At 35.3% G+C, this 26,658-nt stretch overlaps 1 protein-coding gene across 1 annotated transcript in view; it reads right to left on the minus strand.

Moving 5' to 3' along the window:
* Positions 1-1,602: 1,602 nt before the first annotated feature.
* The window catches only part of LOC111866435, a 28,040-nt gene continuing 2,984 nt past the window's right edge, over positions 1,603-26,658 (minus strand). The window contains exons 2-8 of the mRNA XM_023855392.2: positions 16,699-16,753; positions 13,197-13,285; positions 11,086-11,181; positions 10,298-10,360; positions 8,348-8,434; positions 3,704-3,870; positions 1,603-2,648 (exon numbers count right to left, since the gene is read on the minus strand). Of these exons, the coding sequence (XP_023711160.1) occupies positions 2,135-2,648; positions 3,704-3,870; positions 8,348-8,434; positions 10,298-10,360; positions 11,086-11,181; positions 13,197-13,285; positions 16,699-16,753 (1,071 nt within the window). The 3' untranslated portion in view covers positions 1,603-2,134. The remainder of the gene's footprint in view (positions 2,649-3,703; positions 3,871-8,347; positions 8,435-10,297; positions 10,361-11,085; positions 11,182-13,196; positions 13,286-16,698; positions 16,754-26,658) is intronic.

The following is a 26,658-nucleotide window of genomic DNA, read 5'->3' on the forward strand; positions in this document are numbered from 1 at the left end:
TTTCAATTTGATTAGGCCATTATTCCAACTAGTCCACAGTTTGACCAATACATACTCAGCTTTGACTGATTAACGAGCATTGACATATTCACGTACAGATTGACATCTGCAAAGGACACACTTGTAGGGGCCCAATGCATGTAAAACATGTAAAGAGAATAACTGAGGAATGTATGTAAGAGAGGAGAGACAGTAGTGGTAAGAGCAATATTACTGTGATGGATAAGTGGTAATGAAACAATATGAATACTTATTAATCTGGACCAGTTATAAACACTTTAAAACAATATAAATTATGGAAACAAATTATATTAAATGTATTAAGAAGATGGTGAGGAAAACAAAGATTGGTGTTATGAAAAATTTGTCAGACACAAATTCAGTATTGAGGGCATGCAACAATGCCTAAATAAATGAAAATGGAACTGCCATTTATAACAATATCTGGCATTCAAGAAACCTTTTATGTAAAAGCTGGTGTGACTTGCATTCCAGAAATCATAGGTTTGATATTGAGCAAATACAGTAACTATGATAAATACATATTATGAAGATATATGGATGTTAGGTAGCAGCAGAATACTAGACAATGGCATTTGGTCTTACATCTTTCACAGTACTCCAAAATAGCTATCTCCAAAACATACATAAATAAATGTATTTATAAACTATAAAGAAAAAATAATACATGATATAACAACAAATAAAATATGTTTATCTTAAACAATATTTGCATTTTCTCATACTGCACAAACAACAGAGTATTATAACAAGCTGGAAATGGCATGGCACTTGGTATGAGAGAAAAGTAATACCTAAGTGAATGTAAATGTAGGTGAACATGGCCAATATTGTTCCTTAAAACAATATTTCAAATGGGTAAATACACACGTTATATTTACTTTTGTGATTCCTTGCATTATTTTATTTCCCTTTTCAAATTTTGAAAAGGAAGTTAGTGATTTTTTGTCCATGAGTAATTTCCTTCACTACTTCACTGTTTTAGTGTGCCATATTTATATTATTAGTCAGAAACATAATTTGGTAAAACTATAACAGCATAACAGTTCTGACCATTTGCTCACACGTGTTTAATAGTCACAATAACTGTAAGATTTACAGGAATATTATCATTATCATTGTACTGGACATAAAGTATGTTTCATTTTTCTCCACATCTTCTGTTTGAAACATTTATCAATTTGATAAACATATAAATACTCAGTGAGTTATGTTCAAGACACATGCAGCAATGCATGTAGGTCTTCATGAAAAGGACTTTTCACTGTTGTCAAATTTTAATTAAAAGGACAATGTATTAACCAATTCTTAGCAGAACTCCCTAATAACAAATTTCATGAAAACTCTTTGAGTGGTTTTTGAGTTGTTAAATGCAGATGGATTTGATGAAGCTAACAGGCATAATTTTGCAGCTCTTTTGCTGTTGTTGTTGTTTCACTGGCTCTACAGCCCCCTGGGACCCTGGCCTCTGATTTTTCAGTTTCATGATCATTTTACAGATGGTAGGACTCCCTGGATGAGTAATCAACTCATCGCAAGGCCTCTGCCTAAACACAGGACAACACATACACATACCAAACATTGATGCCTTGTGTGGGATTCGAACGCACAATCCCGGCATCCAAGGGAACGAAGACAGTACATGCCTCAGACTGCAGCTCTTTTGCTGTGAACACATCAAAGATTTTGAGTCATCATCAGAGTTTTCTTCACTTCACTATATAAAGCTTCATGTTTTCAGTGAAATTATGGTTATTAACATTACCTTCAAAGAAACAGTAAAGTAAGAAAACAGAAATAGTCATGTGGTTACAATAGGATATACAAGGGAACGTGGGGTGTGAAGAATACTGGCTGATGTGTAACAGGACTAGAGTAGGTAACAATAAGTTTAAATATGATTCCATTCTATGGTAACTAGTATATAAGCAAAATATTCAAATTCAGAGAAGAATCATTAAAATCTCCAAGCAAAACTGTATTGAACAAGGAATCACTCTGTCCTGCTCCAAAGTGAACAACTTTAATAAACAAGGATATCCTGCAACTGAAGATAACCTTAAGGCAGTCTTCCTTAGGTAACGTCTCATACTGATGTATGCATTGTTGTATGTCACAGTGCAACATCACGGTACTTCTGTAGATCATCAGACTCAGACAGGGATGTCCTGCTCTTGTTAAGAAACTTAGGTTGTCCATACAGACAGAAATCACTTGGCTGCAGAACATTGTACACTCTTCTCGCATAGCACAAACTACCACCACCATTGTGGCAGTATCGTAAGTTGTTCAGCTCATCCATTGAACCTGCACGTCTTAATCTAGTGCTGTATCTCAACATTCTTCTGTCTAAGCTTTGGGTAGCATTCACAGGGACATAGTCCATTGTTGTATATGAGTTCATTCTCCAGAGGTCACTGTTACTGAGATCTCCTAGTGACTGTGACCTGCTGAGCCTATACTGGGGCTGCTCCATATCTCTCAACATGCCAGCAGCAAGCATCCCATTAAAAGTTGCAGCATTGAATTCGCTCACTGTACCTGGGTCATTAGGTGTCCTGAAGTAATGCTGATTTCCTGAATAATGGCTACCAGGATTTATGTGACGATGAACCACAGAAGGTGATCTGACAATGAGAAAAATGCAGGGTATTAAACAATAATGCAATGACTAAGAAAGTCACGTGTGAAACCATAAAGAACTTCCTGCTGTGAAGGGCATATTATTGTTTGTTTCTTAGGTTGTTTAATGTTGTCTTGTTAGCTTTTGAATTTGGTATTACACAATGAGAAGTATTAAGAGGCAAGGCGATAGAATAAGAACTTGTTGAATTCCATCTGAGGTATAAAATATGATGACACAGATTTTAATTTGCCTTCTCCAGTTTAATAATTACACATTTGACAGATTGTCTTTTAGTTATATTCGCAATCTCGCTTGCCAACTACAATGAAAGACTGAGATTTAAGGTTCTTACAGGGGAGACTATGAAAATTACTGTCCTCTATATATGACACAAAGTAGTCCAGTAGATGCATATCAACTTTTGGATGAATGTCCTGCTTCCATCTTCAGGATGGAAGAATCTCTGTACCTCTTGAGGAAGGACAAGGAACAGATTCAAAGGTTCTTGAATATATGGATATTATGTTTCTACACAAATGATAAATATGTAAAATTTGAGGTTCTCAAGACAGTGACTACAAAAGTTACTTATTTCTGGAACATGATGCCATATGATCTGGTAGACACTTACCAATGTATAAGAGGAAAATACTGCCTCAAGAAACCTACATATCAAAAAAATCTTAGCTGCTTTACTCAATGTCCTTCTTCCTGAGATACAGAGGCTCTTTTACCCTGAAGAAGGATTCAGTATACTCCCCCAAAACATTGGTAAATATCTACCAGACTATATTCCATCACACCCCAAAGGAGAGTATTCTTCAATAATGCAAGGGTTCAAAATAAACAATATTAATCTTGTGGCACCATTTTTGCTATCAAAAGTCATTTGTTAGCTGCGAAAGAAAATACTCAAAGCACAAGAGCAAAATGTAATTTAAATATATTAATTTTGTATATATCAACAACAATCTAAAAAATCATAATCTCAGACTAAGATAAGTTAGATGGCCCACAATGAAATTTGAAGAGATACACAACATACTAAGGACTTACCTGGCAGGATGAGTCCTATTGACAACTGACGCTATACTGCTAAGACTATTTGTTGATCCCATAAATGCAGCATTTGTGTAGCCAGCAGCTTGAGCTATTCCATTTTTTGGATGTACATTAGTTGCAATGTTAGAAGCAGTACTTCTACTTTCTGCAAGGATTGATGCCTGCCACACACAAAACCTACCATGTTAATATTACTGAGTGATATTCAGTTGTATGATAAGAATATCTATATACTAATTTTATATGAATTATTACTTATTTTAAATTTTAAGAGGGACAGGACTTAAAAAAGCTGATACACAACAGTAAATTTAACTACTTTATATTTTTGATAGCTTACTAACTCTGTGAAACAGACTTCTCCTTGAATAGTTGATAGGTATTTAACTAACCAAAAATTTCCTGAGCTCACAAGGTCATGTGTCTGCAACGTCCTTATTATTAAGTGCAAGAAATAGGAAAGTATGAGCTTTGAGTAGTTTACAATACCATACCTTTCGTAACAGATATGACAACTGTCATGTGCAAAATTTTTAGACTATATAGAATGAACACAAAAGGGTTTAATGTTCAGTACAAATTCTCAGTTGCTTAAGGAGATCAAAGAATGAAAAAAATATATAGCTGTAAAAGATATATTTATTTTTTGAGTTGCATATAATGCTCCAACCAGACATAAGCCTGGACTTGAGCTGTCCATGCACTACTGATATGATACCAGCACCCATGCACATGATATTGAAATTTATTTTTGGTGCACTTATTCAATCCATCATTAGCATAAACTACATACATACCATCGAATAATTTTATGCTTAGTAAACGAGAAAAAATGTGGAATGCAGTCATGGCCTAATTTGTGCCCATTCTTCCATTATTTACCTTTTCCTCCATCTCTTCGCTTTTAGCTCTCATAAATTATTCTATGTATCAAGCTTTCTTTTGATTGCTTTCATAACTTATCCATCCTGTGTTCACTTTTTAAGTTTCTCAACATAACTGTCTCCTGAGAAGATTTTTTTAGTGTCGCACCTAACCCGAACCTAAAGGTTCCACTGTGCCGCCCATCAACATAACTACATAATTCTACATGTGATAAGGGCATGCAATCCTCCCACCATGCCCTGGTAGTAGCCCATGTGAAGGTGGTGAAATATCTGACACCATGAAATAATAATGTTCTTTTTCCAGAAAACCAAATTAAAATCTTCAAGAAAATAGTCCAACAATTATGGACCTAATGTAGCAAGGATAAAATCAGCAAAGAACAGACAGTTACTTGTGAAAAGGAAGGACTTGGCATTTAGCAATGATAGTTATTGACTCAGTAATGAAATTGTCATGCAAAATTAGAAAATAAATAAACACACAATTCTGTATGGGAATCCATCGTAACACAACAACATAACAGTCAAGGTCAGCATTATCTTAGCTACATGTTTCGGCTTTTAAAGCCAACACCAGGCAAAATACATGGTTACCATATTCACACACTCTTGAACTACAGTTCATTGTGACAGTAGAGCAGGATACTTGATTAAGTTACACTATAAAATACAAGGTATACAATGAATTATAAAATTATTATAAAAACGAAAGTCATGTAATAAAATATGGTTAAAAACTCTTTATGTGATATTTCATATTATGAAATAATATAATATACAGTGGAACCTCGCTTAACGAGCATAATTTTTCCAGAATCTTACTTGTAATGTGAAACACTTGTTAAGTGAAACAATACGATAATGCGTTCCATGCCAAAAAAAAATACTCAAAAAAATTTATGTATAACGTTTATTCAAAGAAAATTATATATACATTGTTAAGGAGCGTGAATCATCTTCATCTTTTCTTCTATGCGGAATGAATCAACCTAGAATGCGAATTCGATTTGCAGAAAAAAAATCGAAATAATTAGTTTATTATTTATGATACATGTCTAATTCTTTTTTACTAGAAAGCTGTCTAGAGACATTTGTTTTTGCCGACGCTTCAAAATTTGGTGAAAATGCGACACAGCATTTTCATTAAATAAATTTGTAGCACGCATAGCCACTGTCTTATTAGAGCGATGCTTCTCAATGTATGATGCAACAGTTTCTCATGCTTTCAGCATTTCTCTCATTGTGCCAGAAAATTCTTGCTTTGCTGTTACCTCCTCCTCCTCCTCTGACAAACTCTCCTCCACAACTTCTTACTGTGAAACACAATGCAACTCAAAATCGTGCAAATCGTTGATGTAGGCCGATTGTATGTGCGTGCTAGATCAGCCATGCTCGCACCTCGTTCTCGCTTTTCAATGATTTTACGTTTAATTTCTACGGTTATTTTTATTCTCTTATGGTTGTCTTTTTGTGGCTTTTTCTTTGGGGACATTTTTGCAAGGGTTATTAAACTTTGCACAAAAGAAAATCACAAATAATATGTCTGGATACAAGTTTGGAAAAATGTGTGATCACAAGCGACTTTAGAAAAAACTCTTAAACTACATTAGCTACTTATAATCTAATGGAGAATATTTATAGGGCTTTAAACAACAAATATATAGCGGGTGGAATTTTTTGTGATCTGAGTAAGTAGGCCCAGTGCTCTTTTTACTATATGTAAATGACTTACCAAAAATTATATCTGACCTATCCAAACCAATATTATTTGCAGACGATACAAGTATCCTTATCTTTGATAAGAATCCTGCAAATTTAAAATAAGAATAAATAAATTATTTGAGCTGATAAATGAATGGTTTAGGAAAAATGAGCTAGTAATAAATTATGAAAAAACTTATTTTCTACAGTTTAGAACTAAAAACAGTAAAAACTTAAATGTTAAAGTTAGTTATTTAAACAATCAAATTCCAAGTATTTCTAATATATCGTTTCTGGGATTAAAAATTGAAATTTTTTTAACGTGGGATAGTCATATTGATGCAGTAATTGATAAGTTAAACAGATCCTGTTTTGCAATCCAATCAGTTAAATCCTTTTTACCACTGGAGACATTAAAAATTATGTATTTTTCCTATGTACATTCTATAATAATGTATGGATTAATATTCTGGGGTAACTCCCCGCATAGTATAAAAGTGTTTAGGATGCAGAAAAGGATAATTAGGATTATAACAAATACAACAAAGAGAACATCGTGTCATAGTTTGTTTCAAGAATTGGATATCCTCCCGCTACAAGCTCAATATATATTGTTGAGTTCCCTGTTTGTTATCCTAATTAAGAATTATTCACATTCAACTAACAAATGCATAATTGTAGTACCAGATCTATCTGTGATCTGCATTATCCGCAAACTAGTCTAACACAATTCCAAAAAGGAATATGTTACATGGGGAGTAAAGATCTTTAATCATTTGCCACCAAAAATCAAATCTATGTCTAATGACTTGAAAAATTTTAAAATTCAGTTGACAACATTTTTATTGCAAAACTTTTTTTATACATGTGATGAATTCTTTAGTAACAAATTTACCTAGAAATAAGGATAATAACATAAACAATTTTAATATTCCATAATTTTATGTATAGTGATGTACACTGTAAATTTAACACATGTTTTTTTATCTATTATAATGATTATAAGCTGTACATATATATTTATAATTGGATTGTACTAGATTAACTATGTGACTGGTTCTATATCTATGTATATGGATTTATGGACTATACAATGAATGAATGAATGAAAGACGCTAGCAGAACAAGTGCTAATCACAGACTGATGTAGCGAGAGCACAATCCGGGACTTCCCCTCTCGTCACTCATTATGCGAAATGTCGCTCATTAAGAGAGTCATTTTTTTTTTTACAATTTGTTTCGCTCGTTATGCGAAATACTCGTTAAACAAGGTTCCACTATATTATGAAACATCACATGAAGAGGTTTTAACCATATTTTATTACATAACTTTCGTTATTATAATAATTTTATAATTCATTGACTTTATACCTTGTATTTTATAGTGTAACTTAGCCAAGTATCCAGCTCTACTATCATAATGAAATGCAGTTCAAGAGTGTATGACTATGGTACATATGTATTTTGCCTGATGATGGCTTTAAAAGCCGAAACATGTAGCTAAGATAATGTTGACTTTGATCATTATATTGTTGTGTTACAACGGATTCAAATAAAGAATTGTATATAATAAACAAAACAGGATGCAAGAAACTAAATTTATAAATAAACGTTATGATATGAAGAACAAATTTTTAAAAAATATTCAAATACTTTAAATTCAGCTTTCATATTGTGACATGACACCTGAAAGCTGGAATAGTCAAGCCAGAGCAGATGTTCATTGCTAGGCAACGACCCGGTGAACAGGTTCCCACAGAAATGAACACACACACACACACACGCAACAATAGAGGAACGCTCATTTATATGCAATTGTGAGGAATTGTTAGGAAACCATGTTTTCCATTTGGGCCGCAACAAGGTTATATAACAATTAGAATAGAGGAAGTCTCTGGAGATGGCAGTCAAAGATGATGGAGAAGAGAAGACATAGTGTGTCATTTAGTATTCTGTGAAGTATAGTATCAAGTTGTATAAGTGTGCAATAAATCCAGTCATCAGTCCTAAAACTGTATAAATGCACCACCAAATATCTGGCAATACAAACCATGTTTAGCGCTTGCAATCTTCTTAAAACAACCTTCTCCTCTTTCCATGTTGAGTACAAAGACTGCACACATACGAGACCAGCAATCTGCATAACAAGAAGAAGCAGAATTGAAGGGTCCAGTGAAAAAGCAAGGTTGCTCTAATTCTGGCCAAAATTTAGTTTTTCGTTTTTAAAAATCACCCATTGCACTAACAGAAGAACAGTGTGGCTCAAATAAATAATTACAAGTTATAGTGAAAATGGGAGCCATGCCATGTTGTGATTTTAAATTAATTTTTAGACATGTATTTTGTTCTTTTCTGAAAGTGTACTAAAGTGGAACCATATCCCTTTTCAACTAGACCCTTCAACTGTGGTTTGAACTGGGTTGTCATGCTGCAAAATGATTTACCAACATCCAGAGTTGTGAAGTTCCAGTCTACTCCAGTATGTGCATAGAGTATGAACGTGTGTTTAGTTATGTTTGTCACTATCTTATTTATACAACTTTTATTGATGCAGATCCTTAAGTGTACCACTTAATCAATAAATAAGTCAACAGATAAATAAATGAATAAATTGACAACTGAGTCATTGAATGAAACAAAATAAAAAAGCCAATTGATATTACAATTAATAAATAAACAAATAAGGTAAATAAATCGATGCATTATGAATGAATAAATTAATTACACAAGTATTTAAGCAAAATGAGGACTCTCATAACTTGTGCTCTTCACCAAGTATACGTGTAATTAGAATGATAAAGTCAAGGAGGATGGGAAGGGTGGGGCATGTAACACGAGTGGGGAGAAGAGGAACTCTTGTGGGATTTTGGTGGGAAAGCCAGAAGGAAAGAGACCACTAGGGAGGCCAAGATATAGATGGGTGAACAATATTAAAATTTATCTTAGAGAGATAGGATGGGGTGGTATAGACTGGATTGATCGAGCTCAGGATAGGAACCAGTGGAGGGCTCTTGTGAACATGGTAATACATATTTGGGTTCCATAAAATTTTGAAAAATTCTTGAGCAGCTGCTTCTCAAGATGGGCTTATCTTAATGGAGTTAGAGCTGTCATCGCCCCACCTGACACCCATCCAGGAGAACCATAGTTTCTGGCTATCTGCAACTGCTTATTCAGCAGATTCACAGCTCTCTTTTATATCTTTGGACCATCTCTCCATCCACAAATAAATAAAAAAATACCAGTAATTTACTAAAAAAAAAAGCTGTCCCTATAACATGCTGTGAAGGACCATAGGATTGTGAGATGTTGAGGCTCCCACATTTTCTCTAGACAATCGGCTCACAGATGGCGGTAAGTGTGTCAACCTTATGCTCCTGCTGCCCTTTACCCCCATAAAGATTCCTGGTACTCATTTCTGTTAGAGGCTGAGCCGACCTGAGAGCCGAAGTGCAGCTGGAAGGATTAGGTCAATTGAAATAATCCAATGACTTCATCAGGATTTGATCCTGCAACCTTCCAGCTTGTAGCATAGTGCCTCAACCAACTATGCTACTGTGTGCCCCCTCCTACTTTAGTGAGCAGATAAATTAATAAATAACTAAATTAGTTAATTAATGCAAAGAAAAAAGTATAAATATATAAACATACAAGTAAAAGTAAATGACAACATAAATACAAGGAAGTAAATTAAGGAGCTCACAAACACTTAAATAAAAAATAAGTCAATAATGTGGATAAATATTTTTTATTCATTGCTGTCTAGCTAGTAGACCTGCAGAGTCAAGTAACTCTTACTTATATACAAGAGAGAGTAATAGACAGGCAATGAAAATATTGTTACGTGCAGATACAGAAAGAAATCTCAAATCATGTTACGACACTGACAATGAAAATGTCTAATGTAGGTACAGAATATTTTGTGAAAGGAGAGTGGAAAATAATAAATTATATTCAATGAAAAAGTGTACTACAAACAGACTTAAGAAATATAACTTACATTACAAATAAGTCGACATGTCCAACAGATGAGCTCTGTCAGTCCATTCAATGATTCCACTTGCTGTAATAAAACAAAAAATGACTTCACATTTACATACTATGTGTTGTACTGTATGAAAATTCTTCTTAAATATGTAAACAATATTTCCATTATTATTATTATTATATTCATTTAGTATCAGTGATAATAATGACTACCTAATGAATTATTTCGCATCATAATACAAATTAGACAATCTTGGAAAAATTGTAGTTAATAAAACTGAATTTGTGATCAAAGTAAGAAACAAAATCAGAAAATTATTTTACCCTTTATAATACATTGTAATATACAATAAAAGTTCAAAAATAGAGAAATGGTTCTATATTTTTGTGATAATAGTTTTCTGTTTTCACTGGAACATTCTTCTGGCATGGTCTATTGTGTGGATAAAAAGGTAAAACGGCATTTTGAAGGCTAGTTATCTATATCTCAAGTACTCTTTCCTTAATACTGAAGATGGGGAGTCATCCTCCAAAATATTGTACACTCTATTTATCCGTACAATGCAGTATTCAAAGATAAAATCCTCAGAAAACACAAATATTAATGATTATTTTATTTATTGGTTTTGAGGCATGGTATCATGCACTGAGATCATACAAATTAAAGATATTTGAAAATAAAGGAAGAATGTGGTTATAAAGTGAGAGCCCTGAAGGAAATATGCAAACTTAAGAAAGATGAACTAAATATGGGAATGGATGCCATTACATAACAAGTTTCTCTCTATGCGTATTACTTACCCAGAAATGGAATGTCATAAAGAGAACAAGTCCAGCCTCTGGAAATGTAAACATTCCAACCATGAACAGCCATCCTAATAAATACAAGGTCCGTTTCTGAAACCACAGTAAGTTTGTTCATCTGTTAAATGAAATTGATTGATTCATTCATTTCTTTTATTTTCCATATATCCATACAGGCAAAAAACCTAGGATGTGGAAATAGTCCCTTTGATAATAGATGTATACATATAATAAATCACATAAGTCACACAACCAAAATCACACACACACTAGTAAACCAACATAGATAATAGAACAAAAAAAAAACTTACTACAATTATAATTAATAAACATAATATAAAAAGAACATTACTATAAAAACTTAAAATTAATACAATTTCACTCAAATTACCCAAATTAACTGAATTAAATGCGTTACAAATTTACACACTTATGACCAACTATCTTTCCTTCTTTCTTTCTTTATTTCATTTTCCCGTAAATCAAAATACATTGATACAGGACTCATCATACACATACATATACATCCTCCACTTTCCACAAACATCCATACAGGCAACAGACCCAGGATAGGGAAATAGTCATAGCAAATACATACACAAAGTCACATAAGTTACATAATGAAGATCACCTACATTAAATAATAATTAACATATACAATAATATGAGGTAAAAAGATAATATCTTGATTAACAGACATAATTCACAAGTAACCACAATACAACCCCTCAAATCTCCCATACCAACTATATTAAAATATGGCGTTAAAACATTCAAATTTATGTACATTTGTAATTAAAATACTCATTTAATGCATAAAAAGAGTTAGCATGTAAAAATCTTTTTAGGGAACGTTCAAAGGATTTCTGGTTATTAGATAATTGTTTGAGCTCTTTAGGTAGATGATTGTAGATTTTTATACCTGAATAATATGCACCCTTTTGAACTTTAGTAAGAGAGTACTCGGTAAAAATAGGTTAACATTCTGTCTGGTACCAATATTATGTACCTCCGTATGTCTTGTAAACAAATGTATGTTATTTATAGTGTGTTGCATTAAGGAATATATGTATTGAGAACACAAAGGCAGAATTTTCATTTCCTTGAAAGAGTCTCTACATGAATCTCTTTTCTTTAATCCCATCATAATCCTTATAACTTTCTTTTGGGTCATAAAAGGTTTTGAAATGTATGAAGAATTGCCCCAGACGATAATTCCATATGTCATCACAGAATGTATATAAGCAAAATAAATCATTCTTAAGCTACTTAATGATATCATAGGCTTAACTGTTCTCATAATAAAGCAAGACGAACTCAATTTAGTAACAAGGTAATCAATATGATTCTTCCAGCACGGTCTATCATCAATATTTAGGCCTAAAAATTTGATAAACTCTAAGTTAGTTGGTTAATTTTGATCTATATTATTATGCATATTATGACCCTCATAGTTCATTAAAGTGAACTGCAGAGTGTGGGTTTTATGAATATTTAATTTTAACAGATTGGTTCTGAACCATGTATTAATATTGCAAAATATTCTGGTCGTGGTTGATTTGTAGTCAGCGTATTCTGGATTAGTCATTATTATACTTGTATCGTCTCCATATAAGAATATGTTTGTTCCATTAATTGAAACCTTAGTTATATCCTTTATATAGATGAGGAAAATAAGTGGGCCAAGAATTGAACCTTGGGGTACACCAAATTTTACTTCTGCCCAACTAGACAAGCTATTAATAAAACTGATACTTCTCAAGCTATCTATATACCAGTGAACCATAACTGCTGATTTAATCATCATGAACCACCATCCCTTTGCCAACCAGTGAACCAATTGAGCAAATGAGATACATCTATGATCGAATATGAGTGATGCTTTGAGGTTGGTCTCTATTGTGTGTAATTCATATGGCTCTGTCAGGCACTGTAATTACTTCTCAAGAGTTTATGTTTCTACTCTTTGATACAGAGGTTACAATTGTATTACTCAATTTATACAAGATAGAGGAACAAGTTTCACATAACCAACAACATACGGTCTGGAAGTAAAAATGTCAGTATGAGAATATGTGACAAAGTCTAAGTACAAAGTAATGACTCACCACTGTTAACCCATGAAGCAGAAGGGCTGAGAGGATGAATATGAAGAAGTAGCCAGCACACAGGACATAGGCAGGTGCAGGCAAAGTCACTGTGGCATCAGAAAACAATGAAGTATAATAAGTAACACTAAAACAAAGGGCACATCAGTTAATAAAGAGTTATTCAGCTGTCAAGACAATCCCTGTTGTTGAACTTAAAGATTTACCATTACGTTCATAAAAAGTTCAAAATAGTTCAATCCATATCACATCTTCTGAACCTTTTTCAATGAGATACATTTTAACACTATCCAACAATCTGTATGCTGATCTTCCAAGGAGTATCTTCCTCATATATTTGACGCTTCTCTTGCTTAATGGGCATGCCTCACTAACCTCATTAAATTCATAAACTACACATTATGAACTTCTTCAGTTATGAAACTCCGAGTTTCTAGAACATTTCTTGTGCCACAGTGTAAAGGAATTTTATTTCTTAAACAGGAAAACTATTTAAATTTCAGTGTCCCCAATATAGAGGCTCAAATTACGAGCTTTGGCAGAGGTTTAAGATTTTGATCTGTGCACAGAAAATTCTATACCCAGACCTCTCAAAGACTGAATCCAAGTTACTCTGAACAATAATCTGGCGTCTTTCCTGACACACTTTGTATGAACATTATCATAGAAACAGAAGATGGCATTCATGTTGTCACAGTAGCAAGGAAACACAGTGAGTTAAATTTGTGAGAACTTAACACAAATAACATACACACACTTATTATGAATGCTTTCCCTTATTTTTTGAGTTTCTTCATTGTAAGGCAGTGAAACATTATTTAAAGGTATAAGTATGATAAAACTTCATGGAAGTTGGCAATGGTTCAGGAGTAATTTGGTCAACCTATGCACAGTAGTCTCTAGAAGCTTCATACTGGATACCTCACTGAATGCATAGAAGCAAAAGTGATCTTTAAGCTACAAAAAAGAGCTATTAGAATCATGATATAAATCCCGAAAACTGTTAGTTGCAAACAATATTTTAAACTGTTACATATATTACCCTTACCATGTCTATATATATATGAAGTGTTGGTTTACATAAAGGCAAATTTAAGTGCTTACTCAATCAATTCCGAAATACACTCATACAATACAAGGAGAAAGGATAACCTATATACAGTACCATGTAATACGAGTTTATGCAAAAACAACTTTAGTAATATAGGATGTCGGATGTTCAATCAGTTACCACAATATATTAAAGAGATACCAGTACTACACAAATTCAAAAAGACTCTGAAAACATTCTTGCTAGATCATTGTTTTTATAGGGTAGAAGACTTTTTCATGGTTGGGGATAAATCAAATCATAATTACTAGTTATCATATACTTAATGAATAAATGACTTACATCTTTACAATAACATATATGTGGGAATACCTTCTGCTCTGTTTTGTTTTTTTACTCTTGCAGAGAACAGGATAGCAGGAGGTATTGGCTGGAACTACCCGGATAACGACAGATGACCATACTCTCCAACATCAATTTATAGGCCGCGCCAGAGCTTAAGTGATTAGTCGCTGGCTTCCCACCACTGTGATTTGAACAAGTGGGATTTGTAATNCACAAGGCATGATGCAAACGTTTTAGTATAAACATACATCAGCGTTTCAGAATATTCATAAGTGGGCAACTGGCACTGAATATAAAACCTGTCAAACAACAGTCACAAGACAATCACAGATAAACTCGCAGGAACATCAATTCAACCATAGTTAAAATCTAAACTGAATACCTCAATTAAATAGATACAAAATAATTAGCAATACATAATAGTTCTACTTCCTACTCATACGTGTGTATGATTACTGTCTATATGTTTATACAATTTATTATATTGTGACATGTTGACCCGTACCTCCCAAGCGGTACGTGGCGGTAACGTAACGCTCGCGTTCTTACGGTAATAGGCGAGTTCCCGCCCCGCCACTCCCCTCCGCGGTGACGTCACCGAGGGATATCGCGGTCGCTAGGCAACGCGAATCAACAGCGGCGACGTTACGATAGTAACAGCGGTGACCTCCGCTAGCGTTACATAGCAACAGAGCGCCAGGCAAAAGGGTGCCTATTACGTGGCCGTTTTCCCGTATTGTCCGATCGAGGCTACATAGGGAGAAGCGAAGGCTATTCACAGCCAGTTCTAGTGTGGCTACCGCAGAGTTGTACTGAGTCAGTCAGCGAGTCCTGGACCTATCGTCGAGTTAGCCAGCAACCAGTCAGTTGTATTGTGGCATTTGGAGTGTACTAATTGTGATACTGCAGGTAGCAGTAATCGTCAGATTGTAATTTGGGTGATTGTATGAGCGAATGTGAAATAAAACTCGCTACATCAAATACAACGAGAAGTTATTTGTCGCGATATAAGCCCGATACGCGACAATATATAACCCTTTCAAAAACCTTAGAAAAGGCTGACAATACTGAAATAGTCCTATAGTTGGTTGGCTCATATTTATTACCGCTTTTGAAAATTGGCTTAACCACAGCAAATTTCAATCTGTCTGGAAATGTTCGCTGGGCAAGGGATTGATTACAAATGTAAGTTAATGGCAAAGTTACATATGGCATACTTGCTTTTAAAATTCTAGTGGAAATTTCATCATAACCACATGAAGACTTGGTCTTCAAAGATTTGATTATCTTTCTAATCTCAGTAGTTGAGACATAATGTCATTTGATAGATTTAAAAGTAGACATGTATTTTTGCCCAGATAATATAATGGATTGATATCGGTTGGAGTTTTGTTATTGCTTAAATCATCTATAATTGTCTGAGCTACTTAGATAAAGTATTCGTTAAATACATTTGCAATGCACTTTTTATTCTGTATCATCACCAACAGAGTAGGTGTCTTCTCCCCTTCACCTGAGGACAGAATCATATCCAGTTTCCAAAACCTTGTTTTCTTGTTTCTAGAATATAAGATGATCGATGAAGTCCAAAACCCCATTAATTCTGAATACTATACACCACTGTCAGGACCCTTCAAAATCTATATGATGAACCTTGACCACACTCTGTTTCTCTACTATTCATTTTAATATTATTCTTTCAATTACACCTATGTCACTCACTGGTCTCTTTCATTGAGGTTTTCTGATTAAAACTTCATATGCACTTTTTTATATTTCCCATGTATACCCACATACCGGCATTTTATTCTGCTTCATACATCCAACATACTACTATGAAGAACAAATTATGAATCTTCTCATTTCAGAACAGGGAATAAATGTATAAATAAGAAGAACACATCAGTGGGGCAATAAATTCGATTTAGACAGGTGCTAAAAGATTGAAATTGTGGAAATGATAACTGTAACAAATAAACATTAAAATTTAATGCCCTCCAACAAGATGCTAGGTGTTTGCTGTTTCCAAGTTAGAGTTGAACCTGGTCTACATTATGTATCTAGCTACAATCTTATAAATTTAAGAATTGTAAAATACAAACAAACCTTCAGCCTCAAGTATCCACCAGAGTTCAATTGTGAATGCCACCACATATGCAACCTGCAACACAATATGTGTGATTTTATTTTAGGCTCTCAGAAAATAATATCTCTGGGCACAATAGAATTAAACTATCTGCCAAACCAACTTAGTTTGTATTACAGAGTTTCCCTCACGTACTTGACAGTTGTACGGGCTGTCAACAAATTCCCTGTCACATACGCAAATATTCGTCACTGTGAACACAAAAGCCCACCAATGGACCCAACTCTCTGCCAACCCAATCCAGTTAGTATATTCACATGTAATTCCTTAAGACATATTTTGATATTATTATTACATCTATGCCTAGGTCTCCCAAGTAATCTGTTTCCTTTAGATCTTCAAACCAGAATTTTTGTGCATTCTTGTTCCACCATGTAAAGAGATGGATTTACCGGTAAGTGGACTAACTGGCCACTTAGGGCCCAGACTTCTTAAGAGCCCTAAATTATTGTGCGAGCTTATAAATTTTAATATTTATCCATCATATTGCTTAATACAATGGTTCCAAAACTAAGTGGCACATGCCGAAGTGGTTCACGAAACATTGAAATTGATATGCATAAAAATCATGTGAATGCTCCAAAACTAAACTACCAACTGGTAAATTTCTGCATTTCTTTATTACCTTATAAAATCCATAAAATAATACAGTTAACAGTAATTATGGAAACAAGAAGTCATAAGAGTAGAAATTCTTAAAATTTGATTGTTGCACGTATTATTTTTAATGACTCAGCCCTCAACAAAGGACACAGCACACATGTAACATCTTAATGCATATAAGCCCACACACCACCAAGAATGACTCCCATCCACGGGAAGAATTGACAACCAACAACGACTTACGACAATTTGAATTAAATTTTAAATAGTTTAATAGTGATTTAATCCAAACATAAGGAATCTACTGTGGGAAAAGTGATAATTCCTGTGCTGCGTATAGCCTATTGGCATACTCAATTATTCTACAAATTTATGTTTTTATACGACGAGTACCATCATAACTAAAACCTGTGACAATAATATGAAACATACATTTGTGAATAACACAACTGAAAGTGAACATCAAACCAGCTTAATTAACATTGTCTCCTGCCATATGAAAAGTGCCTCTGATGATGGTTTTAATTAAACCGAAACATGTAAGGCAAGAATAATAAAAGTGATGTGACCTCTATTGCCGCACTGGATGGAAAATTCTATTAACTTTCTAACATATGATGTTCTTAAGCTCAAAACTTCATAAAGTCTGTTACATGATAAAATCCCTTAGGGATGTAAGAAGCTGACAGGTTATAAGGAGTATTTACTTTGCTCACTTCCATGCTTATTTGAAGTAGGGTTTAATTTACTGGGGTACCGACCCAAAAAGTAAAATTATATTTAAATTGCAGAAATGAATTGTTAGAATAATTAGTAGTGTGAATTAACATCATATAGACAAATTTTTAAGGATTTAAACTTACTTCCACTACCTTGTATGTATATACAGGGCGTTTCACGACTTTAGGGCATAACTGCAGGAGGAGATTTCCTAGGTCTTTGTGATCAAAAAAGTTCTTACAAACATGTTTCCAATTTTGGACGGTTACAGAGTTATGACCGTTTTAAACTCAGAATAGAAGTAACGATTACTGACAATAAACGGAATAAAATAATAATCCAACATAATACATGATAAATTTAAAGTATGAATTTAAAGTTAACTTCGTGAAATTACCTTTAATTTGAATTTATTGGTGCTTAAAGCTGATTTTCGAAAATGCTACCGCCGGCCGCAACACAGGCTGCCGCTCGGTTGTGAACCACTCCAGACATACCAACCCTCCCCGCCTTAGGTACATCACAAGTGTCGAGATAACGAGAGCGCTCTCTCTGTAGCTAGCTAAAATTAGCGACCCACCAGCTGACAGACGCGGTTCACACGAGGGCGTGTACAGGAATGAAAGAACGGTCATAACTCCGTAACCGTCCAAAATCGGACACATGTTTATATGAACTTTTTTGATCACAAAGACCTAGGAAATCACCTCCCGCAGTTATGCCCTGAAGTCGTGAAACACCGTGTATTTGGAATAGCATGCCATGTTAAACTACATTTAGTAAAGTTAGAACAAAATAACGTAGTTCATAATTACAATACACGCCAGAAGTTAAATCTCCATGCTCAGTTTTGCAGAACAAATGCCTATAAGAAAGGAATACTGAACATGGGAATAAAATTATACAATAAAATACCAAATAAAATTAGGAAGATGGAAAAAATGAGACAGTTTAAAAAAGTAATGAGGTCATTTTTGGTACAACATATGTTTTATTCTGTAGAGGAATATATGTTAAATTAAAGAAGGTATGTTTGTGAAAGGGGGGTATTTATTTTTCATTATAGAAATCGAACTATTGTATGTTTAATGTGTATGGAACGTTTTCCTATGACAGTGATTTGACGAGGAAGGAAGAATGGATTTGTTGATCGATTGATTGATGTGAAATGGATTGAATTGGTTACCTTGTTGAGGAATGTATGTTGTCTTAAATTTTTAAAATAGTTGTATATGGTATGTTGGACATGTACACAATTTGTGTATGTAGTTAAATATTATAGTATTGTTGACTTTTATACAAATAATTTGACTTGTTCTATATCTGGAGGCTGTATTGCAAAATGTGGATTTCTGGAACCAATGAAAATATGAATATGACTATGAACTGCAGTTTCAGAGTTGTTACATAAGTGAAGGTTTAACATACTGCACGAGCCTGTATTTAGAGGAAATCTCTGCATCCTTGCATAAACGTTACTTGATATAACGCAGTGACAAAGGATGCATAGAGTCCATAGTGACCTGGACGCCATGACGGCGCGTATATCCTCGGTGCAACAAACATAACGCCTACATAGAAAGACCGACCCCCTCCTTCGTCAGACAGGAGGCTCCATTGAGAAATACGTACATATCTAGGACAGAACAACAAACCGACCGACCGAGAATGACTGCGCCGTCGAGGACCAGCAGCAATTGTAAAAGGCAGACCCGTCATGTGGTCAGAGAGAGCTCGCCACATGAACAAACCTGCAACTGCCCAACAGTAACAAAAATCTACTCTTGGGCCTCAGATGGGACTTGACTCCAAGACAGACTTTTGACTTAAACTTAACTTGAAATGGAAGTAAATTATGCATGACACAGGCATAAGTATCAACCATGTAAATAAAAATGTACGTGGTACTGGACAAGGAGAAGCTATGCATATGAAGTGGTAGTCAGGCCTATGACAGATCAGCTGGCTAACTGCAGTTTCGGAGTAGCTAAATAAGTTGGGGCATGACCTGCTGCATAAGCCTGCATTGACATAAAACCTCTGTGTGTCTTGTATAAATGTTAGTACAGTACAGTGACAAAGGGTGCACAGAGTCCATAGTCACCTATCATGTGAACATATTACAGGCTTTCATCGCGAATATTTCCCCAAACAACGACAGTGTACTTGTTTAATATCAACTTGTTTTCTAAGTGTAAAGTGCTTCACTGTATTAGCCCGCAAATAAAATCTAGCTTCATTACGTCACTTGTACTTCTTAAATGCACGCCTTATGCCCTTGAGAAGAACTCCCGATGAAATGCAGCGGCGGTTAAATTAGGAAGTGAAGTTTTCGCTGTGAATAAATGCCATACCATGAAGGCCTACGCATCCTATAATTCGGTACTGTATGGTCTCATATGTGGTACTACGTATGATCAGCTTTACGGTCTGGTCGTTTTATGCCCGGTACCCATTTTATAGGAAGAAAATTGGAAACCACAACAAATTTGGACATTACAGCGAGCAGAAAATGTTCTTAAGTAGCCTAAATGGAAATGTATCCTTGCTATTCAGGGGTAAGCTAGAGTTACAAAATTACTTTTACACCCTATATAATAAGTAAAAGTAAAAGTAAAGGTATCCCTATACACATTGCTGTTAGAGGCTGAGTCGACCCCAGGGCCATAATGCGGCTGGATGGATTAGGTAAATCGAAAAAATCCACCTCATCGGGATTCAGACCCGCGACCTTCTGGCTTGTAGCACAGTGCCTCAACCACCTACGCTACCGCATGCCTCCACCCTATATAATACCGATTATAAATATATATAAATCAGAATACACTCATATTCCAGGAAGGTAAAAAAAACAACACGACCTATATTCTGAAGAAAGATCCCAGCAAGCAGATACCCAATAGCGCAATATCACTACCTTAGTGGAACAATAAGCGACACACATACGAGACGTAGCAGGCATAAGGCTTAAATGAAATTTGTAATAATGACTATAAATATCTCAATAGCAATTTAAATTATAATTTTAACTGTAATTTTAATATTCATCCATTTAATACCAAGTTTAATGTCTAGTTTTAACTATATTTGAACCACATTTTAAAAATTATATATAATTGTCAGTATAGAATAATCATACAGACAAAATATGTATTCATATTGATTAATGACGCAATTCAGAAGCTAAATAGTATTCGTGTAAGCCTGATGATGACCAAAGAAAAGGGTCGAAACATGTAACGATACCACCAACAACGAATAAAGACAAATATTGACACAGTAGTGTCTATTTTGCTTCCTTTTTGATTATTTGTTGTGCGACTGTCCCAAATTATATCTTTACTAAAAATATGGACTGCTGGTGCTCGCTGCTATTCCTACCAATATATGTACACCGCTTAGCAGACGGACTGAGAAGACCCACCTAAATAGACACTTCAAATAATGGAAACTGAACCAATACCTCATAAAAGTCAAGTGGACCTTCACAAGCATGACGCAACTGTATGGTTCGTACCGTATAGGCACCACCTTGTCAAGAGGAGCTTATGCTGTATGAGACTGACAAAAGTTGTGACAAGGATTTTAGTGGACTGATTAAATTTCCTCACGTTTCATTCACCATATGGACAGCTATTGTCTAAGTATTTCTTCTTCCTTGTTAGTTGGACGGCGGCCACATTCAGGTTCAGCGGCCCACGGTACCGTTCAACTTATGTTGCATCACCAAATTTGTGCAGTGGTGTTACAGTATGCAGGACACTTTATGAGGATACTTGCTTTTCTTCGGACGATGAGTACGGTGCATTTTTGTGAACATTCTCTCTAACAGAACTGATTAGCTAGAAAAGAGAACATGTGCATTGGCTCAGAGACGGTTACGTTCCTTTCTTTTTCCAATCGATTTAATTATTTAGCGCCGGAAGTTTGTTGCCTTTCTTAAAACCGTGTCGGTTACCTACGTATACAGCTTAAAAAAGACTATCTTTAATGGTAAATATTCTTTTACTCAGTGTTACACCAAATAACTAGGTAAATGTAACGGACATATACTAGGGACCGAACGTTATGGTCGAGTGGTTAACACTCCTGGTTCGTATTCTGACGGGGAACGGGGTCCTGAGTTAAAAGACCTACTATTATGGGCGATCATTTTGTGCTTTCCCTTACTCCTTCCAAGGAAATTCTTGCTAGTACCACAAATGAGGTCACGGTCGCTTCCTTCCGCATCATTTCCAATTCATTAATCAGTCATCATCCTAAGATTCGACGCTACATAGTCTGAAACACCGATAGGGCTCTATAAAAAGTGTTAATAAATATAACTAAACGGTCGCTGGGCCAGTCACGGTAGCCGAACGGTCTAAGGCATGTAATGTCTTCGCTCGCTTGGAAACCGAGATCGTGGGGTCGAATCCCACTCAGGGCATGGACGTTTAGTTGGTTTGTGTGTGTTTTTCTGTGTTTGTGTACAGGTAGAGGCCTTGCGGCGAGCTGATCACCCGCCCAAGGGGTCCTACCGAATGTGTAAGATCTAGAATAACCGAAGTGAACGGGGAAGTTCGTGGAGGTAGGCCTAGGCCCACTGGGGCTGTAGCGCCGAGGAAAAAAGAAAACGGTAGCTGGATGTACTTACATGAGGAAATTCATGATTTACATTTTTCTTCTACTGCTGTTGTTTTTGTTGTTGTCGTTGTTGTTAAATGAGGAAAGTTTCAAAGTGAAACTTGAATGGAAGATGAATAAAATATACATTTTTCTTGGGAAAATCTTATGAATAGTTATCAACTTAAGGGCCGAGACATTGTCTGAATTGGAGGATCTTGTAAGAATGCGTTAAAAATATGGATTCTGCCTAAACGTGCTGAAAATCGTACTCGTGTATGGTTTAAGTGAGAGTGGTGCTAAAATTTTGGGTTCAGAAGTGAAATAAATAGTCAAGGATGTCAGAATTGTCTCTTCAGCCTGCTGATACTTATACCAATTACATATTTCGCCCCGGAATTCTCCCCCCCTAAAAGAAAATTAGAACATTTCTAATATATCTGTGTCCATCAGGCAGTCGACTAACCAGTAAGACAGTCAATTTTTTAGTTCGGCTAGTTCTCGGTATACAACATCGGTATGTCAGACGCAGAAATATATGTTGAAAACTAGACTATCACCACAAACCTCTCAACAAATATAGGCTTATCACTAAAAATTCTGTTTATTATAAAATACAGTGTTAACCAGNTAATAGTAGAGTTCAATGGCATGATATTCGCTCCTCCTTTTTCGTATTAGTTCGTCTCTTCTGAGCGTATGTGACGACGTTTTGTCAAATGCATATAATGTACAATAACAGAGTAACATATCAACATGTCAAACCGACAACACAAAAAATGCCCAATGTAAACACTGATTGATGCAAGGGGTGAACAGGGCCGCAAACATTGAATGTACATACCTGATGATGGACGAAAGGTCGAAACGTGTAGTAATAATTAACTTATAGTGTAGCTACACAAATGTTATGGTGATGGAAACAAATACAATTGGAAGTATAACACAAATTTACAGCACAATACAATATTGTCACGTGTACAAGTGACTATAGACGGGGTTTGGATTGATGAATGGATTTATTGACAAATTATTCACATGAATCGTAAGTACAAGTAATTACAGTGCCACCGTTAATCTCCACATTTCACAAATCACCACAGCAGCTGTTAAACCTTTTGCAGCCTTCTGTGTCTTCACCAGTCGTTCCCTGGCAAACACTTCTAAAAGCGGAGATTTTTCAGCTTCAATCGTTCAAGTCCTCTCTTCACAGACTCCCATACAGAACTGACTAAGCTAAGTCAATGTAACAATTACCTTATTATTTACAAAAATTCTTAATGCCTATAAAAGTTTATTACCTAAAACATTTTTAAGAACTTCTGAATGGATCTAAATTGGTGTACTATATGCCGTGGCACTCCTCTTGTGTTCTGCTTTCTTTTCTTCTCAGAGATGTGTGTTTCGTGGATTGTGTCCAGATTACTTGAGTTCCGGTCGCCTTGTGTGTGTGTGTGTGTGTGTGGCATCAACACTAAAACGTGTCTGATGAATACGATTTTGGTGCACGTCGTCCAAATAACCCTACTTAAAAACAAACTCAAATGAAGCCTGAACGATTTTCTCAAATATTCTAACGGTACGAAGAATAGACGCGTTGTGTAAAATGAGACTATATGAAAATTTGCCACTTTCATTTGAATTTCTTTTAGCAGAACTACTCGTATATGATCGACCTAATCGGCCAGAAATCTTGGAAGTGGAACCGAAAGAAGAAGTTGATACAGACGAGAAAGGACCATATATTTTACAAAGTGAGGTGGAAAAAGCTATCAAGGACATGAGGAATGGAAAGGCTACAGGAGATAATGATGTACCTGGAGATGTGCTCAAGTTACTGGGAGAAGGTGGTTTGAAAACACTGACAAAACTAATGAACACCATATATGAAAGTGGAGAGTGGCCCAAGGACTTTACAGAAGTTACAATGATTGCCTTAAAGAAAAAGACAAAAGCTACAAAATGCAGCGACCATCGCACAATAAGCCTTATTGCACATACAGCAAAGATAATAGCAAAGATACTTAAAAGAAGAATTGAAAGGAAAATAGAGGATATACTTGGATAGGATCAGTTTGGATTTAGAAGAGGAAAAGGAACCAGGGATGCAATTGGGATGCTGAGAATTATAGCAGAACGAACTTTGGAGATAGATGAAGAACTGTGTGTTTGCTTCATAGACTGGCAGAAGGCATTTGACCGGGTAAACTGGACCAAATTAATGCAGATCCTAAAAGAAACAGGTATCGATTGGCGTGAAAGAAGATTGATTAGCAAATTGTACATGGATCAGAAAGTTAGAGTACGACTGGACAGAAGGGAGACAGGAAGTGTGCAGATTGGAAGAGAAGTTCGACCAGGATGCTGTTTATCACCAATTCTGTTCAACTTGTACAGCGAATGCCTTACCAAGGAAGCTCTGGATGGGCTTGGAGACTACAAATTAGGAGGGCAAATTATTCAAACTGTGAAATATGCCGATGACCTTGTGTTAATGGCTAAGGAAAAAACTTTGCTACAGGGTATGATTGATAGACTAATCGAAATTGGAAGGTGCTATGGCATGGAAATGAATGTGGAAAAAACAAAAGTAATGAAAATTTCGAGACAACCAACCCCAGTCACAATAAAGATAGACCAAAAACAACTGGCGAATGTGAAATGTTTTAAATATTTGGTAGCTTTTTGACAGATGATGGAAGGTGTACTTGTGAAATTAAATCTAGGATTGCCATGGCAAAAGCTGCATTTAGCAAGAAGAAGAATCTTTTTACCAGCAAATTGGACTTAAATTTGAGAAAGAAACTAGTGAAATGCTACATTTGGAACATAGCTCTGTAGGGGGCTGAAACATGGACACTTAGGGCAGTAGATCAGAAACACCTGGAAAGCTTCGAAACGTGGTGTTGGAGAAGGATGGAGAAGATCAGTTGGACCGATTATGTGAGAAATTAAGAAGTGTTATTTAGAGTCTGTGAGCAGAGGAATATCCTACACGAAATAAGAAAACGGAAGGCTAATTGGATTGGTCATATCTTACGCAGTAACTGCCTTCTAAAAGAAGTTATTAAAGGAAAGATAGAGGGGCGGATAGAAGTGACCAGAAGACGAGGAAGAAGACATAAGAAGATGCTGGATGACCTGGGGGACAGAAGAGGTTATTCTCATTTGAAGGAGAAAGCTCTAGATCGCATTAATTGGAGGAACTGTTTTTTAAGAGACTGTGGACCTGTCGTCTTGACAGTTTACTGATGAATAAATACGTAGGACTGTGTCTAACAGAAAGGAGGGGAACTCATTTAAGATTCTATGCTATGTGCATATCGTGTTTGTCCATTTGTCGGTGACCTATTATCAGGGCCTAATCCTTTGGATATATTTTTTTTTTTAATTCGGCAGGGCAATCTTTCACTAAAAGATATCTTGTAATACTAGTTTTCACCCATATTGATCTATAACAGAGCCTATGTTACATAAGGTCATGACTGAACTTCTTCATACACATAATCACATTTAAGTCTACTTTGACGTAAGAGATTTTTCTTTCGTGTTAGTGAAGCATTTTCACCTGTAGTTACACTTACCAATTAAGTAAGAACATAAATGAACTCTTCCAATATCTCATAAACCGGTTCACAGATCTTGTCGAAATTCGGTACTGTGCATTATTATATTGTTGAAACGTGTATTTTGCCCGTTTTATTTAATACATTTTGTGCCTTGCTGATATAAATTAGAAACTCGACGCAACTAAATTTAATAAGCTGCAATGAAAGTGTTGGAAATTTTGTAAACTATGGGGTACATTCCTTCCAGCCCTGTAAAACAATATATTTGCGTATGCATTACATGAGCATCAATGCCAGTAGAATTGACCAAATTGCTTAGGAAACATTTGGAAAAATATAGGCTCTGTGTAGAGCAGCCTATACTTTCGTTTCCTAAACAGGTTAAACAGAGTAAGAGCGAAAACTGTGTTCTTATGGGCATCT

The sequence above is a fragment of the Cryptotermes secundus genome, unplaced genomic scaffold (genome assembly GCF_002891405.2).
Source record: "Cryptotermes secundus unplaced genomic scaffold, Csec_1.0 scaffold271, whole genome shotgun sequence".
NCBI classification, from domain to species: domain Eukaryota; kingdom Metazoa; phylum Arthropoda; class Insecta; order Blattodea; family Kalotermitidae; genus Cryptotermes; species Cryptotermes secundus.